Genomic DNA, 18,251 nt, shown 5'->3' with positions numbered 1-18,251 from the left:
ATAGAGGTTATCTACGGTCCAAGGCCAATGCAAATGGGAAGTATCAAGAGAATCAGTTCCTCCGTATACAAGTTATTGAATGGAACCATGTTTAATCTTAGTGTGACAGTGACCTTGACCTAGCGAGCCAAATTTCAATAGGGGTCATCTACTGGCAAAGGCCAATGCAAATGGGATAAACATCCAGCAAAAAAATGTACGCACTCTTCTTCGAAGGGGGGCATAAAAAATGATTACAGAGGAACTATTAAACATAAATTTTAAGGATAATAATTAACATGGGAAGTGTATTATATGTAATATACACAGGAAATACATATTTACTTGCCCTTTCACTTACAATCAAACATTAAATACCAGCTGCTAACATATCATAACAGAGATAAACATAAAATGATCAAAACACTTAACAAATGCTTTCAGTATTCAAAGCAATACTGCCTTATACTATTGACAATCTCCACAGAAATTTATCAGTTTGATGTATTTTATAATAAGCCAGATGTGACTTTGGAAACATCTCATGGCAATAAACAACTCTAAGCCTCTTACAAGAGTCATCAAAACAGTTCACTTTAACAATTAAACAAAGTAAATAACTATTTGCAAAACTTTCTTGCAGTTGACGAAATGAAATCAGTTGAACATAGAAGAAATCTCACTTTTTAGTAAGGTAACTCTGATAAGCTATGATTTTGATATTATGAGTGTCTCTGTGATTTTTAATATTATTTCATACTTGCTTTAGCTGCATGTGTTATAAAAATATGTCTCCGACAAGCAGTTAGGGGTTAACATGTGGCAGGGAAATGAGAAATGTGCTGGGTTTAAAAAACATTCAAACCTGGTAAGTCGCATCAACCCAAAACTTAAATCAACACTGTTGGCAAAATACAATAAAAGTATGATTGCTACATACATGCAGTTCTTATATCTATTGCATTTTTCAAGTTTATAAAATGCTACATTTTTTGTTGCTGCAAATGTTACGAAGAGGCTATCCAAAATATAGTTTTTATCATACAATTTCTGTATTTGCATTGTAATTAACTTAAATTTATGCAATACAACATTTCCTGACTATATAGAAAATATGAAGAAATAAAATTAGTATTGACGAGTGTTTTGACCCCTGACAACTTCAATTGACCCCTAAAAAATTCATTTGACCCCTGACCATTTCAAGCATGGGATCCTTTGACTCTTGGTTTTCAAAATATATTGAAATCCCTGAAGTAAGAACCCTATTTCAAATAAGTACCCAAATACCGCACAGAATCCAAGTTCAACTAATTTCCTACTCTTGGCTGATTAGTGAATAGCAACACAAATTGAGACTGATTTGAAATACTTTTGTAGTTTCATTCCCACATACCTGTTCATTGCAATTAGCCTTCGGGAGCATATGCAGTGCATGCACTTTTTTACTAGCACCAGCACCGGGTCCCAGCTTTCAAAGTGGGTCAGACAGCCTATTGCTATGAACGCTACAAAAACGGGAACCGTTCCCACGTAGAACAACCATGTGTAGGAAACCTAGAAACAGAAATGGGTCAGTAGGTGATCACAAGATATAATGCCTTCAAATGATAAACTACACTAGAGATTTAAATGTACAGTTAATTGTTTGCTTGTAAAGGTGTCTGTCTGTCACTTTTCAAAAACATAAACAATCATTAATGATATTTGTTCACTTTTTTAAGTTTTTCATATATCTGATTTTTATACTGCGAGTTGAACATGTGAAATACAAAACAAGGGTTGAGTGTGAAATTATTGCAACTAAAGCAGACACTATCCATAAAGAAATACAACATATACAGCAGACACATGGGTTTCAAGCCGAACCATACCCAAGTTTAAGTTCCAAAGATACAAGACAATTACATATTTCAATACCCCTTTAATGAAGACATCAGCTATCATACTGAGTGGGGTGATGAGACTTAATGCAGACGTTGCAATCAGAGAAGACGTCAAGAAGCAGCCCCTGAAACAGAAAATGGACTCAACATTAAGGACAATAGTGTAAGAAATGTGTGGTTCTTAGAGATAGAAATATAGATTTTTAATCAAGCACAGACTTTTTTTATAAATAAAACGCCTGCTCGCCACTAGTTTGATTCATTCTCTTAAATGCTTGTAAGTGAATTCACACAAAATACCAATGATAACCTGACGATTGAACTCTATCTCGAGTGTTTGTTTGTTCTTTCTTTTTTGGATTATTTCGCTGTTTTCATTATTATTTCAGTCATTACACAGTGGTCAGTCTACAAACTCACAATTTCCTGGGCTCGCTCTACTAAGAGCACATCTTTATGACAGTAACTGACAGGGATATGGCCTATTTGAATCAATGGAAGGGGGAAAATGGCTTTAGAAAGGATTTCATGACAAATCCCAATACAAGTTATGTATAAAGGCCAGGGGTTGAACCCGCCATCCTTCGATAGCAGCCTAGCTAGTCGGCTCAGTTTTCAAACTCAAATTAAATTTGATCTTAGATTTCACTTGGCTAGGTACTAAGTTTTTCTTGGAAAGTTTTTAAATAACTTACAGTAAGTGTAAAATTTGTCCTAATAACAATAGAAGATCTATGATAATTACAACAAGAGCTTGTCACAGAAGTGCCAAATCCCAGCCGAAATGTGTTTGTTTGTATGACAACATTTGTTTTAAAGAGAGTAGAATAATATTTGTAAAACATGGCAGCTGTGTCATCTATTTATATTTCAAGGATCAATTAGTTATATAGTGTTGGAATTATGCTGTAGAGAATAAAATATATGTAAATGAAAGAAAGGGAGGTAATTAAAAAAGAAGACTATAAAAAGTTACTGTTCTTGATCACTGTATTTTTCCTTAAACTCATCTTTCCATTTTACAGTGAATACTTCAGTGTTCAAATTAACATATTATTGTAAAAAAAGATAAAGGGAGATATTACAAATTGAAAAGCTAAAATATTTACTATGAAAATAAATTAAATGTAATTTAAAATTATAAAAAAATAAAATAAAAAATAAATAAAATAAAGGGAGATAATTAAAAAACTAAGGTAGATAGAGTATGGTTCTTGATCACTGCACTTCTCCTAGTTGCCATCTGTTTATATTTAAAGTTTCAAGTAAATCCCTTCAGTTGATTTAGAATTATGCTCCGGACACAAATTTACTTTCAAATTATATAAAAGGGGAGATAATTAAAATACTAAGGTAGATAGAGTTATGGTTCTTGGTCACTGCACTTCTACTAGTTGCCATCTGTTAATATTTCAAGTTTCAAGTAAATCCCTCCAGTAGATTTAGAGTTATGCTCCAGACAAAAATTTACTTTGAAATTAAATAAAAGGGGAGATAATTCAAAAACTAAGGTAGATTGGTCACTGCACTTCTCCTAGTTGCCATCTGTTTATATTTCAAGTTTCAAGTAAATCCCTTCAGTAGATTTAGAGTTATGCTCTGGACAAAAATGTACTTTGAAATCATATAAAAAGGGAGATAATTCAAAAACTAAGGTAGACAGAGTTATGGTTCTTGGTCACTGCACTTCTCCTAGTTGCCATCTGTCTATATTCTAAGTTTAAAGTAAATCCATTGAATAGATTTTGAGTTTTGCTCTGGACAATGTTTCGGAGGGAAGCACAGACGGACAGGACCAATAACTATATCCCCTCTGAAATATTTTTCGGCAGGGATAATTAAATAATACTATAAAAGGACACCAATCCAGGTACTAAAGCCCATTTTTCTCCGCTATAGAAGTGAATGATGTGTCTGTGATCACATGATGTCATAGTAAGATTGTCACAATACACAAAAGATTACAACCCTTAATCACTTTCCCACACATAAAAAAAACATGAAATAACAACTAAATGTTTGACTTTATTAAGGTCTAATCTTTATTTTATTTGTGTTCATATAAAACAATATCTGTACTAAGGACATTGTAGAATTGTCAGTAAATCAAGGCATTTCAAATTTCAGTGGACTTGATCTAATATCTCAATGGTCAAGGTCACACTTGGAGTAAGATGTTAATTTGTACGGACAGTACATGTTTCATTCAGCATGCCATTTCTGCAACTCAATTCATAATGCCAGCATACCATAGCCACAAGAATTCCGAGAGCACAGTTCCAATGAGGCCGTTGACCACTATAAAGAGGCACTGCTCGGTGTTGGGCCACTGTAGAGGTTCCTGCTTCGTGTAGTGCAGCAGTATGAAGCCAGGCCACAGGCACACACTCGTGAACAGGCCCACAAAACCTGCAACACACAACAAGACACTATCACAGGTGCTGGGCGCCTTGCCAATTCACTTAAACACTATCAATATGCCATAAAACAACATTTTTTATGTAAATATCAGAATGTTGTTTTGTCAAAGTGATGAAAAATGATGTTTTATGACATATTGGTTGTGTTTCAGTGAATTGGTCACGCGCCCAACACCTGTGGACACTATTGGACAAATAGTATCGCATCAGTTAGGGAAATAAAAGTTGTTGTTAACTTGTTTCATGATACACTAGTTATTGCAAATCAGATAAGAACAAGCAAATTTGTTGAATTGATATCCCCCGCCAATATGCTTCTGGACACAAAAGTGTTATATTTGACACTCAGCTAAAAAAGCATTTTTTTAAGATACAAATGGGCCATAACTCTGTTTTAAACAGATGGTGTACAATGCCATTTGGCGTGAATCATCCTCTTATCCATATATAAACTCATACCAAGTTTCAATGAAATCCGCCAAAGCACTTCTAAGATATGGCTCCGGACACAAAAGTGCTGGACGGACAGATGGACGGAAAGACAGAAGGACGGACGACGCAAAAACAGTATCCCTTCGCCTATGGCGGGGAATAATAATCAGTGAGCTCTATGCTCTAATTTATTACTCATCATTCTTAGTAAATTAAATTGATTTATATACATTACAACTTAATTTAGTGATTATGATGAAATGCACTAAATCATTACAAATTTCAACCTGGAAGTATAAGATATAACTTCAGTGTCCCGATACAATTAAAACGCATAATAGTATTTTGTATTGAACCTGTGTTTAAAATATTAAGTTGAGATATTTGAAATAGATGACTTAAGCAGGTTGTTCTTTGGAAACACACAGAATTTCAACCCTAAGGTTTTTCATATATATTAATTTATTTCAGCAGGCTTTGGTGAAGGAAGGAGCAGAGAATAAAGCCTCCTAGTTTTTATCCCCACTCCAAGAGTGTTATGAAAATCACATCCAAAGACACTCATCACTGACTCCACCCAGGAAACAAAATCAAAGAGTGTCTCCATAAGCCATAGGCCTTTGATGCAATCAGGCTTAACCCCTTTCCCACTTAAAAGCAAGTGAAAATAGCAATGTGCAAACAGCATGAAACCAGAACAGCCTGCGAGTAACAGACAGTCTGTTCCAAGTTTAATGCTGTTTGCTGATCATCATTATCTAAGGCTTGGAAATGAAGCCTTATAAACTTGAATCTAGTAAGGAGGCTTAAATAACATATAACTTTCTAAGAGCCTAAAAATCCGTAAAAATAAATATCTAAGTGGGAAAGGGTTAAAGAAATCCGTTCAAACAAAATTTAATGTAATTATATTAAGCATAAGTTGTTTTTAGCTACCAAAGAACAGAGGTATATCCAGTTTGTCCTCATGATCCACACGCCGCCTCAGGGACACGAGATACACAGCGTAGAGGACTGCGCCGGACAGGGCCCACAATGCACCTGTTGGGGCCTGATGCTCAAACTTCATGTCGGACATGCTGACCAACACTATACCACTTATACTGGAGCAGAAATCAGCAAACATGACGTTGACGAACCAAAACTCACAGATCACAAAATATATGTATATGTTCACAATACGTTACAAAACAGTAACATTGGAATGTATTATCTTTTTAGGGCAAAAAAATAAATATATATAATCCATTTACTTCACCCTCACTGATGCATATTGTTAGTAAATGTTATTTTGTTTCCATATACAAAGTCATTAAAAATACATCCTGATGAAACTTAAGAATGTTGTCATGGTGACAAGTAATTGGATTCCGCATTTGTAGCAAATTTTATAAAATATTTCCCCCATAAGAAGCAAAGTGAAAATGGCTTTTGCATTCAGCATTTAACCAGAACAGCCTGCGAGTAACTCAATGTCTGTTCAGGTTTTATGCTGTTTGCTGCTCATCAGTATTGGTTTGGAAATAAAACATATAAAACTTAAATTTTTTAGTATAAAAGATATATAATTAAATAGAACTTTCCTTGGGACTACAAATGCGTCAAAAGACGGTATCTCAACGGTAAAGGCTGAATCATGTTATAGGATCTCTAATACAAATATCCAAGTTGATCCAGAAAACACCACTCTTCTATGTTGTGGGAGTGTACAACTTATTGTAATATGTTAAGTTCATTTTCAAAAGCAAAGAGAAACTAGATAATTACAACATAATCCTGTAACCAAACCTGACTAGCACTGCCACAAGTTTTGAGAGGCTGAATCTGTCGACGGCTGAGCCCGGGTAGATGGCTGCACAGATAAGGGTGAAGAGAGAGGAAGTGGAGGACAACACATTCACAATGCCCACCTCCGTGTGGTCCAACGCTATCTGGTATGAGTAATTGGCGAAAAACCACTGCAATTGACAGTAAAGTTCAAGAAGTTGGTGAAAAATCACTGCAATATATTTGTTAATTTCATGGACCTAAATTGAACCGCAAGGAAAAGTTGACAAAAATACCATTTTAATAAATGGTGCTTTTCAAGGAGTTGGCAAAAAAACAACAAACACAGTGACAACATGACTATTGCCAAGCAATTATATGTCCCCTAGTCCCTACTGGCTCCACCATTGTCAAATTTGTTTAATATATTTTTTTATATATTTGTTGCTATGGCAACCAGAATTTTTGACATACAAACAAAATGAAATGACGTGCATAATGTCCATATTGCAATCTATCCAAGTTTCAAGTTTCATGAAAAAATATTTAAAACTTTTGAAGTTATCGCAGGATCCAGAAAAGTGTGACAGACTCACCGACAGACAGACACACAGAGCGAAAACCATAAATCCCCTCCGGTGAAACCGGTGGGGGACAAAAAACAGTTAATTTTATGGTCTGTTTGTTTTGATATTTTACCAATATCAACAATACCACTGTAATGAGTGGTAGATTCTATGGAACTAAAAAAAAGGTATGAAACCACTGCTATGAATAGTATATTTCAAGGCTTTTATCAGAAGTGGCACAGATATACACATTGATGAGTAAACACATTTAATAAACACACCCATTGATGAGTAAAAACATTAAATAAACACACCCATTGATGAGTAAAAACATTTAATAAACACACCCATTGATGAGTAAAAACATTTAATAAACACACTTATTGATGAGTAAAAACATTTAATAAACACACCCATTGATGAGTAAAAACATTTAATAAACACACTTATTGATGAGTAAAAACATTTAATAAACACACCCATTGATGAGTAAAAACATTTAATAAACACACCCATTGATGAGTAAAAACATTTAATAAACACATAAGAGTCCTTAACGTAAGGAATAATGCACAAAGTGCCCAATTGTGCATTTTCAAGCACTCAATCTTTATGGTTTTTTTGATAAAAGACTTTCACTAAACAGATAACTGCAAATTTGCTGAAATACTATTATACATGGTAGAACCCCCCCACACACAAAATAAGAGGGCCTGAAAGTCCCAAAGTCGCCCACCTGAGATACAAAGGAACTGACCTGATCTTTGAAGCCCAAGATATAATTAGAAGAAATGTTTCTTAAAGATTGAACTATAATTGTGACTTTAAGAGTGTTAACAAGGTTTTACTTCAGCCATTTTTGAACTCATCCAAGATACACTTCAACACCGTTATTTCAAACACCGATTATCCAAAGTCACCGTTATTTCGAAGTATTGTTCGGGTCCCGATTGTGGTTCTTCTTTGTTCAATGTAAAATTTCATTGTTAATCCGAACTTCGTTAAACCGAAGAAATCGTTAATTTGAAGTGATTATGTCGGTCCCAACACTATAATTCACACCTTATTATCAATCTTTAATCCAAAGTCAAAATATGTTGGTCCCAACACTATAATTCGCACCTTATTATCAATCTTTAATCCGAAGTCAAAACTGCAAAACACTGAGCGTAATTTCACACCTATGTCATCTGCGCGTTGTGCGTCAAAGCCGATAATTACACCTTTGTCGCCTGCGCGTAGCATGTTAATTTTATAATGTCGTCAAAAGCCGACGACGAGGCCGACAACACATGAATGAACATGATATCAGATCAACGTGTGACCAAATGCATCAACGACGTAAGGCAGTTCTGCGAGCAAAACACGGGCGGAAGCCAGTTCTTCAATTTCCTTGACACAATGGAGAAATATGTTACACGCGTCCAGTTTAGTGCTGCTGACGCCGGTGTTCAGAAAGACATTGCGTCTTATTTAAAAAAAAGTTAATTCATTTCCGAAAATGTATTCATAGGTATTTACCTGTATGATGCGCTATGCATTATATTTTATATGTTCTGTAATTAGAGAAAAATAAAAAGAAGAAAAAGAATCCTTTTATTCCTCCGTTTGTTACAAGTAGAAATCTATTGCTATCTGACTAGTTTACGTTTTTAAGTAAAACAATTATTAAAAGTACAGTGTGACCGAACCATGCGAATTCCCCAATGTTGTATTTTTTTCAGAATCAAAGAAGTCGTCTGTCAATTGTTTATTTCGAATTATCGTTAATCCGAAGTTTTTTAACGGTCCCGACGACTTCGAAATAACGGTGTTGAAGTGTATTATTATAACAAATGTTGTGAACAAGTTTCATGAAGATTGGACAATAAATGTGGCCTCAAGAGTGTAAACAAGGTTCTACTAAAGCCATATAAAGAACAAGAGATGTGTTTGTCAGAAACACAATTCCCCCTAATGCGTCGCTTTTTTTTTTCCCTTTGACCTTGAAGGATGACCTTGACCTTTCACCACTCAAAATGTGCAGCTCCGTGAGATACACATGCATGCCAAATATCAAGTTGCTAGGTTCAATATTTCAAAAGTTATTGCAAAACTTTACTATATTAAATTTTAAAATTTTTGACCTTTGACCTTGAAGGATGACCTTGACCTTTCACCACTCAAAATGTGCAGCTCCATGAGATACACATGCATGCCAAATATCAAGTTGCTATGTTCAATAATTCAAAAGTTATTGCAAAACTTTACTGTAAGCTTAAAGTTTTGGGACAGAATGACAGACAGAAAAACAGACAGGCCAAAAACAATATACCCCCGATCATTCGATCCGGGGGCATAAACATGCCCTGCCCCCTAGCAGCCATGTTTTTCAACGAACCCAAACCATTTTCAAACTCTTCCAATATATCATTGGGACAAATTTTCTGACCAAGTTTCATGAAGATTGGACAATAAATGTGGCCTCTAGAGTGTTAACAAGGTTTAACAATAGCAATATTAGGAACAATTCCCAATGTTTTTCAACCAACCAAAACCATTTACAAACTCGTCCAAGATATTATCACTTGGAAACTTGGACAAATCTTCTGACCAAGTTTCATGAAGATTGAACAATAAATGTGGCCTCTAGAGAATTTACAAGACACATGTTGACGATGCACTACGAGCACCGCACAAGGGATAAAAGGTGATCACAAAAGCTACTATTGCGCACGTTGTGCTCATGTGAGCTAAAACCCCACAAAAGCAACATTCCTGAGATCGTGCAAACATCTCAACATACCAGAAAGGTGAAGACAAAGGCCAGCTTTGCGACCTGGGAAACTCTCAGCTTGCTTAGTGCTCTAAGCCTCATCTCCTCAGCACGCTGGGCCGCCGTGAAAGACAGGCGCGCTATCACATGGTCCTCTGCATAGGTATCTGTAACACACGGACAACATGGATTGGGTCTGTAACACAGTCATAACATGGGGCAGGTCTGTTCTACAGGAATAACATGGGGCAGGTCTGTAACACAGTGATAACATGGGGCAGGTCTGTAACACAGTGATAACATGGGGCAGGTCTGTAACACAGTGATAACATGAGGCATGTCTGTTCCACAGAAATAACATGGGGCTGGTCAGCCCCATGTTATTTCTGTGTTATTTTCTTCCACAGGAATAACATGGGGCAGGTCTGTTCACAGGAATAACACGGGGCAGGTCTGTTCCACAGGAATAACATGGGGCAGGTCTGTACCACAAAAAAACATGGGGCAGGTCTGTACCACACGAAAAACATGGGGCAGGTCTGTAACACAGGAATAACATGGGATGGGTCTGTAACACAGGGATAACATGGGGTGGGTCTGTAACACAGGGATAACATGGGGCAGGTCTGTAACATAGTGATAACATGGGGTGGGTCTGAACCACAGGAATAACATGAGGCAGGTCTGTAACACAGGAATAACATGAATTGGGTCTGTAGCACGGGGATAACATGGGGTGGGTCTGTAACACAGGGATAACATGGGGTGGGTCTGTAACACAGGGATAACATGGGGTGGGTCTGTAACACAAGGATAACATGGGGTGGGTCTGTAACACAAGGATAACATGGGGCAGGTCTGTAACATAGTGATAACATGGGGTGGGTCTGAACCACAGGAATAACATGAGGTAGGTCTGTAACACAGGGGTTACATAAGACAGGTTTGTAACACCGGGATAACATGGGGTAGGTCTGTAACACAGGGGTAACATAAGGCAGGTTTGTAACACCGGGATAAGATGGGGCAGGTCTGTAACACAGGGATAACATAAGGCATGTTTGTAACACCGGGATAACATGTGGTGGGTCTGTAACACAGGGATAACATGGGGTGGGTCTGAACCATAGGGATAACATGGGGCAGGTCTGTAACACAGAGGTAACATAAGGCAGGTTTGCAACACCGGGATAACATGGGGCAGGTCTGTAACACAGGGGTAACATAAGGCAGGTTTGTAACACAGGGGTAACATAAGGCAGGTTTGTAACACAGGGATAACATGGGGCAGGTCTGTACCACAGTGATAACATGGGGTGGGTCTGTAACACCGGGATAACATGAGGTTGGTCTGTAACACAGGGATAACATGGGGTGGGTCTGTAACAGAGGGATAACATGGGGTGGGTCTGTAACACAGGGGTAACATGGGGTGGGTCTGTAACACAGGGGTAACATGGGGCAGGTCTGTAACACAGGGGTAACATAAGGCAGGTTTGTAACACAGGGATAACATGGGGCAGGTCTGTACCACAGGGGTAACATGGGGCAGGTCTGTACCACAGTGATAACATGGAGTAGGTCTGGGTCGGCAGGGAATGGGTCTATTTATTCTGTTAAACCCTTAGAAGCTAAATGTAAATGTCTATCTGGAACCAGCATCTGACCAGAACAACCTGCAAGCAACCTGACGGCTGTTCAGGTTTTAAGCTTTGCTTGCTGCTCATCGCTATCTTAGGGTTTGAAGCATGAAGACTTATATCTATCATTAAAGAATTTTCATTAAATAAGATTTTCTTGGGGACTACAAATGGGTAATAATGCTAATCTGAGGGTTAAACGGTTTAACTTATTCATTCGTATATAAGAACTTAAACATAAAGCTACATAAAAGCAACTACAAATTTAACAACTGTTACATGAAGCTAAAAGATAGAGAAATCAGCAGAGAATGGTCATATTTTCTATTTAACATGTTTTGGTACAAAAAGAATTATACACATAACAGCTTACTCATGATTCTATTTGATAGATACATCAGCAGAGAAAAGTAAGGCTGTTTCCTTCAAACATATTTATCTGCACAGAAGATATCAACATATCAACTGAAGTTTAACGAAAAGCTACAATAGATGCATTTGTTGGATTTAACCCATTTTTGCCTTGTGGACTCTATCCTTCTAACTGGGATCAATTTATTTCCAAAATTAGGAATGTCTAGTATATTTATTTCTATATTTAAAATATTTCTTACAGAAATTCCTTTTAGCAAACAGCGCAGACCCAGATGAGATGCCACATCATGCGGCGTCTCATCTGGGTATACGCTGTTTGCCAAGGCCTTTTTTCTAGACCCTAGGCATAAATGGGTTAACTGTGTAAGCTACTTTGATATGTTGACTGACATACACAATCATTGTTTTGACAGATGACACGTGCTTAAGTATACATAGTTCAAAATATGATGCGTAAGGAAAGCAAATTGTCTCAAAATTTTTAGCAATGTTCACAACCAAGATAATTGCTTGTGTAATATGTCACATGACACAATAACAACAATTGATAAATACATATTTGGTTAGAAAATCAATAAAAATGGTAAAAAACTTGTTTGTTTTTTTAAATTTAAAACATGTTGAGCAAGTTCTAAATATTAATTTAATAAGGAGATATTTTGGCTACTGAGTTTTTATATGGCACATCATCAAATGGTGGGTTGGTGGTACATAAATACCTTAATTTTTTGTTACGTTATGGATAGGAGCACCCTAGGGAGTACTCTAAGCTTCATGATAGCTGAGCATTACAAATAAAACCAAAAGTGCAATCAGAAACATCTCTCACACTCATTACCAACCTGTTAGCTGCCTGACTTCCATCAAATTGCTGAACCGTACAGTTCTTACTTCTTGCCCTGAAACAGAAGGTAAACATGTTCTGATAAGTGAAGGGCGATTGACCCTGCAGTATTGGTTCGACCACAAAGTGCGCTTTTTATCTTCACAGTAGGGTAAACAGACAAGTATTATTTATTTGAGCCGCGCTCTGTGAAAAGGGGGTTTAATGCATGTGTGTAAAAAGATGTCCCAGATTTGCCTGTGCAGTCTCCACAGGCTTATCAGACCAGGGATGACACTTTCCGCCTAAACTGGATTTTTGCTAAGAAGACACTTTCTTGAAATGAAAATTATCATACAAGGGCAAAGTGGTGTCCCTGATTAGCCTCTGTGGACTGCACAGCTAATCTGGGATAACACTTTATGCACATGCATTAAACACCCTTTACACAGAGCCTGGCCCATGTTTTGAAAAACATTAATCAGTTTTATACCGGTATTTAAATAAAAACAAAAGGCAATAAGTCCATAAATGTTAAAGAGTCATGGTTCTTATACTTCCTCTTGATAGATTATATAATTATATGAAATTGATTTGAATTCCTTAAATATGTTTTGATCTATGATCTGCAAAATAAAATAACACTATGTGATTTGGCTCCCCGCACAATTTTTACCAAAGGCAATAAATCTAAAATTGTTTAAGTAAAATTGGTAGATCTCTGCACTTACCCAAAATGTAGACTTCTGAAGTTTTATCTACATATCTTCGATTGCATTGGAATTATAGAGAGCATAATGAAAGAGGGTATAAAGGCAGTAAATATTGAAGAAAGAGTTACAATGTATTGCACTTTTACCCTGCTTGTTCTCTCAAAGTCTTTTATCGATATACAAAAATGTACAAAGTGTCTGTCATTTGAATTTATTTATGAGCAAAGCCCAAGAACATGACAGTATAAAGATTTAATTTGCGCAAACAATAATAAGCAAAGGACAATACCTAAACTAATACCATTAAAATAGTATTGTTCTTAAACCCTGTACTTTTTCTCAATGTCCTCTAAAAGTAGATGAGGTTCTATTTCAAACCCTTCAATACTTATGAATGTATGCTTGAAACATGGACAATTAAAAAAGAGCAAAAACTGTGCAAATACTGAAAAGATAGTTATGGTTCTTGTACTTGTCATTTTCTCTTTAAGCCATAAATCATTATATATATGAAAGTTCATTTGAATACCTTCCATATTTATCATTTATAAATTAATATGCGCATTTCAGAGCAATTCAAAGTTTACATAAATACTATAGATAGATAGAACTTTCATCATAATGGATCAAATACTGCAACTTAAAGAAGTAATCAATATATTCACTGGTAAGTTTTATTTAACAACAATCATCTTATTTTTTTTGCCTCAGGTTCAATGCATACATGACTAACAGGGTTTTGCACATCACGGTGAAGAAGTATTTGATGTTGACATTTAATTGCCTGAGAGATTTGGAAGTAGTTTGGTCCAGAAATGAATAACTTTTACATCTCAACAAACAGACAGAAAAGCCAACTTAACAACACAACTATTCCAGTAAAACCCATTTAAGCTTTGCTTAGTTTGTGAATATATGATAACCACTTCAGAATACATTTGGGCTGTACTCTGTGAAAAAGGGGTTTAATGCATGTGCGTAAAGTGGCGTCCCAGATTAGCCTGTGCAGTCCGTTTTTACGGTATTTTTCATTTTAAGAAAGTCTCTTCTTGGCAAAAATCTAGATTAAGCAAAAAGTGTCGTCCTCATTTATGTTTGTCAAACTATATCACATAACATTATATCAATGGAATTTAGATACAAGCTACACAAGGTGGTTTTACCAGCTTGTTCCTCAAGATCAGATTCGCTGTTAGTCTTGTCATAGCGGAGAGGCACATAGATCGGTTCAGTCTAAAAGCAAAAACATCACAGATATATTTAAAATTTGACAGCATCAATATTGTTTAACCCTTTCCCACTCAGAAGCTAAGTGAAAATGGCTATGTGCAAACAGCATAAAACAAGAACAGCCTACATCTAACTCGCAGTCTGTTCAGGTTTTATGCTTTTTGCTGCTCATCAGTATCTAAGGGTTGGAAATGAAGCCTGCAAAACTTGAATCTAGTTAAAAAGGTCTTAAATTAAATATATATCTAAGGGATAACAAATGCATGAAAATACATATTTCAGTGGGAAAGGGTTGAACAAATATTAACTGCAAAGGTCATCAATCACTTACTGACCATGAACAAGTAAATTTATCTTATCAGCCTTCATATTAAAAACGTCAGAACATTTTAGTATTTAAATGACATAAACAGGTAAATAAAAGCAAAACATTTTAAATTCAACACATCCTAATAACTTGGAAATGTTTAAGTCAAATAATTATGATTTCAGAGTGTTTTCTTTAGTCAGCTGACAATGAAATGCAAACAAAGGTGGCTTCTTTAATGTGACCTTAAGACATTTATCATACATCACATGACCCATTCTAAAACTTGATAACAAGAGCTGTCTCCATCGGAAGACATATACCCCTGAAAACGCTTTTTCGAAACCTAAACGCAGATTTTGAAACCTAGATGCGGACCCTAAGTTCAAGGTAAAGGTCAAAGGGTCAACATTTTTTGTGCATATGGAAAGGCCTTGTCCATATACACATGCATACCAAATATGAAGATTACATCTGAAGCGACATAGAAGTTATGAGCATTTTTCGAAACCTGAATGCAAAAGTGTGAGAGACAGACGGAAGGACGGACAGACAGACGGTGCAATCACTTTATGCTCACCTTTGGGGGCATAACAAATCAGAGGTAAAAATGGTCTTACCATGTATCATGAAGTTTTAGCAATAAATGTGGCTTCTAGAGTTTTCACAAGCTTTTTGTTTAATTTAACATATTGACCAAGTTTGTGACTCTGTGTGACCCAGTTTGAATTTTGCCAAGAGATAATTTGGTCAAATGATCCAACCAAGTTGCATGAACATTGGGCCATAAATGTGTTCAAAAGATTTTTCTTTAATTTACCCTCTTACATATTTTTCTATCCCACATAAAACCGAGTTTCAAACTTAGCAGAACCTCCTGTGGGTTCACAAGTTGTTCCATTATTTGCCCTACCATAGTGACCCAGTTTTTTCATCTCACATGACTTTCATGGTTGTGTTCTGACCAAGTATCAGGAAGATTGGGCGATATATGTGGTTTTTAGAGAGTTCCCTTGGTAAATGTTGATGACAAACTCTGAACAATTGATGAAAGGTGATCATGAAAGGTGATATACATGAGCGCGTTAAGATCAGGTGAGCTAAAACAGTAATTATAGGTTAATGAACGTTTCACTGTACAATATGGAGATATATTTGGACAAGCACACAGTCTGAAGTTATATTGGACAAGCCGTGAGGCGAGTCCAATATGACATCAAACTGTGTGCGAGTCCAAATATATAACGCATTGTACAGTTTAACATGTTAAACGTCTATTAAGCTTTTTATTCTATATCCCTTTCTTAAGCTCCTTGTTTGATTTTAATGCCTCAATACGCTATTTTTAAGACAAGCGACTGTGTGAATAGATTATTGTAGATTCGGATATCTTTTCTTGGTAAAGGCATTTATCGTTATAAAACAATTGCTTAGAGCACTTGTACTCAAATGGCCAATATGGAAAAAATACTGACTTTTTGGATCCAATACCAGAGTATATTGGTCGGTTACATGGTATATGTAAAGAATGCCCATTGGATGAATTCATTGGATATAGAATAATCTACTGTACCAAGAATATCTTATAATTTTATTAGATCAATCATCAATATTTCTGCACACAAAACATTATAACTATTCATGTATAGCCTACCAGCAATTCTTCTGCTTCTAAAGTCTCTCCATTTGCAGTGACCTGAAATTATAGTTCATGATGAATATGAAATACATACCATAACACAAGCATATTTACTGGTATTGTAAAACTGTTAATATATTAACTTTGAGACACATTTTCTCCAAGGTTTTGCATATAAGTTTTCAAACTAGATTGCTAAAAAATCTAGTTATAAGTAACAAATTTAATTTGTTAACTTAGCTAGGCTTAAAATCCTGAACCACTAGACAATTGTTAAAAGTCTAACCATCAGATCTTCTTTTTCTTGAAAAAAAAGAAGAAAACAAGGGCTGTTTGTAAAACATGCATGCCCCCCATATGGGCTGTCAATTGTAGTGGCAGCCATTGTGTGAATACGTTTTTTGTCACTGTGACCTTGACTTTCGACCTAGTGACCTAAAAATCAATAGGGGTCATCTGCCAGTCATAATCAATGTTCCTATGAAGTTTCATGATCCTAGGCCTAATTATTCTTGAGATATCATCAGGAAACCATTTTACTGTGTTGAGTCACTGTGACCTTGACCTAGTGACCTGGACATCAATAGGGGTCATCTGCCAGTCATGATCAATGTACCTATGAAGTTTCATGATCCTAGGCGTAAGCATTCTCGAGTTATCATCCGGAAACCATTTTACTGTTTTGAGTCACCGTGACCTTGACCTTTGACCTAGTGACCTGAAAATCAATAGGGGTAATTTGCCAGTCATGATCAATGTACCTATGAAGTTTCATGATCCTAGGCATAAGCGTTCTTGAGTTATCATCCGGAAACAATTTTTCTGTTTTGAGTCACGGTGACCTTGACCTTTGACCTAGTGACCTGCAAATCAATAGGGGTCATCTGCGAGTCATGATCAATGTACCTATGAAGTTTCATAATCCTAGGCATAAGCGTTCTTGAGTTATCATCCGGAAACCATTTTATTATTTTGAGTCACTGTGACATTTGACCTAGTGACCTCAAAATCAATAGGGGTCATCTGCCAGTCATGATCAATGTACCTATTAAGTTTCATGATCCTAGGCCTAAGCGTTCTTGAGTTATCATCTGGAAACCATCTGGTGGACGGACGGACGGACCTACCGACATGTGCAAATCAATATACCCCCTCTTCTTTGAAGGGGGCATAATAAAAACGATCAAGAACACAACAAATACAAAACAAGAGCACCGCATAATGGGTGCCACGCTCGGCTGCGAAAGCTTGTCAGATTTTTTTTTTAGAGGTCACAGTGACCTTGACCTTTGACCTAGTGACCCAAAATGGGTGTGGCGTGTAGAACTCATCAAGGTGCATCTACATATGAAGTTTCAAAGTTGAAGGTGGAAGCACTTTGATTTTAGAGCCTATGTTAAAGTTTGATATTAGAGGTCACAGTGACCTTAACCTTTGACCTAGTGACCCAAAAATGGGTGTGGCGTGTAGAACTCATCAAGGTGCATCTACATATGAAGTTTCAAAGTTGTAGGTGGAAGCACTTTGATTTTAGAGCCAATGTTAAGGTTTTAGCACGACGCCTACGGCGGACGAGCTGGCTATGACAATAGCTCGGGTTTTCTCCGAAAACAGCCTCGCTAATAAAATGACATTATAACATTATGTATGAGCTGAATTCCAAAGTGACAAAGAACTCAGTAAACCAGTAATGAGTGAATGGTGTTATTGCATCAA

General features: G+C 36.4%; 1 protein-coding gene across 5 annotated transcripts in view; it reads right to left on the bottom strand.

Annotated features, from left to right (window-relative positions):
* The window catches only part of LOC127857784 (solute carrier family 35 member F5-like), a 31,901-nt gene that overhangs the window by 5,754 nt on the left and 7,896 nt on the right, over positions 1-18,251 (bottom strand). For 3 of the 5 annotated variants that reach the window (XM_052394442.1, XM_052394441.1, XM_052394440.1), the window contains 10 exons: positions 16,551-16,592; positions 14,523-14,592; positions 12,666-12,722; positions 9,839-9,975; positions 6,506-6,675; positions 5,654-5,820; positions 4,115-4,274; positions 1,900-1,990; positions 1,376-1,536; positions 845-880 (listed from right to left, as the gene is read on the bottom strand). In XM_052394442.1, the coding sequence (XP_052250402.1) occupies positions 845-880; positions 1,376-1,536; positions 1,900-1,990; positions 4,115-4,274; positions 5,654-5,820; positions 6,506-6,675; positions 9,839-9,975; positions 12,666-12,722; positions 14,523-14,592; positions 16,551-16,592 (1,091 nt within the window). The remainder of the gene's footprint in view (positions 1-844; positions 881-1,375; positions 1,537-1,899; positions 1,991-4,114; positions 4,275-5,653; positions 5,821-6,505; positions 6,676-9,838; positions 9,976-12,665; positions 12,723-14,522; positions 14,593-16,550; positions 16,593-18,251) is intronic. The other 2 variants (XM_052394444.1, XM_052394443.1) reach the window with 1 other exon arrangement.

This window comes from Dreissena polymorpha, chromosome 14, assembly GCF_020536995.1.
Source record: "Dreissena polymorpha isolate Duluth1 chromosome 14, UMN_Dpol_1.0, whole genome shotgun sequence".
Classification (NCBI taxonomy): domain Eukaryota; kingdom Metazoa; phylum Mollusca; class Bivalvia; order Myida; family Dreissenidae; genus Dreissena; species Dreissena polymorpha.
The sequence above is the reverse complement of the archived record's forward strand: the minus strand, read 5'-3'. Positions and strand labels throughout refer to the sequence as shown.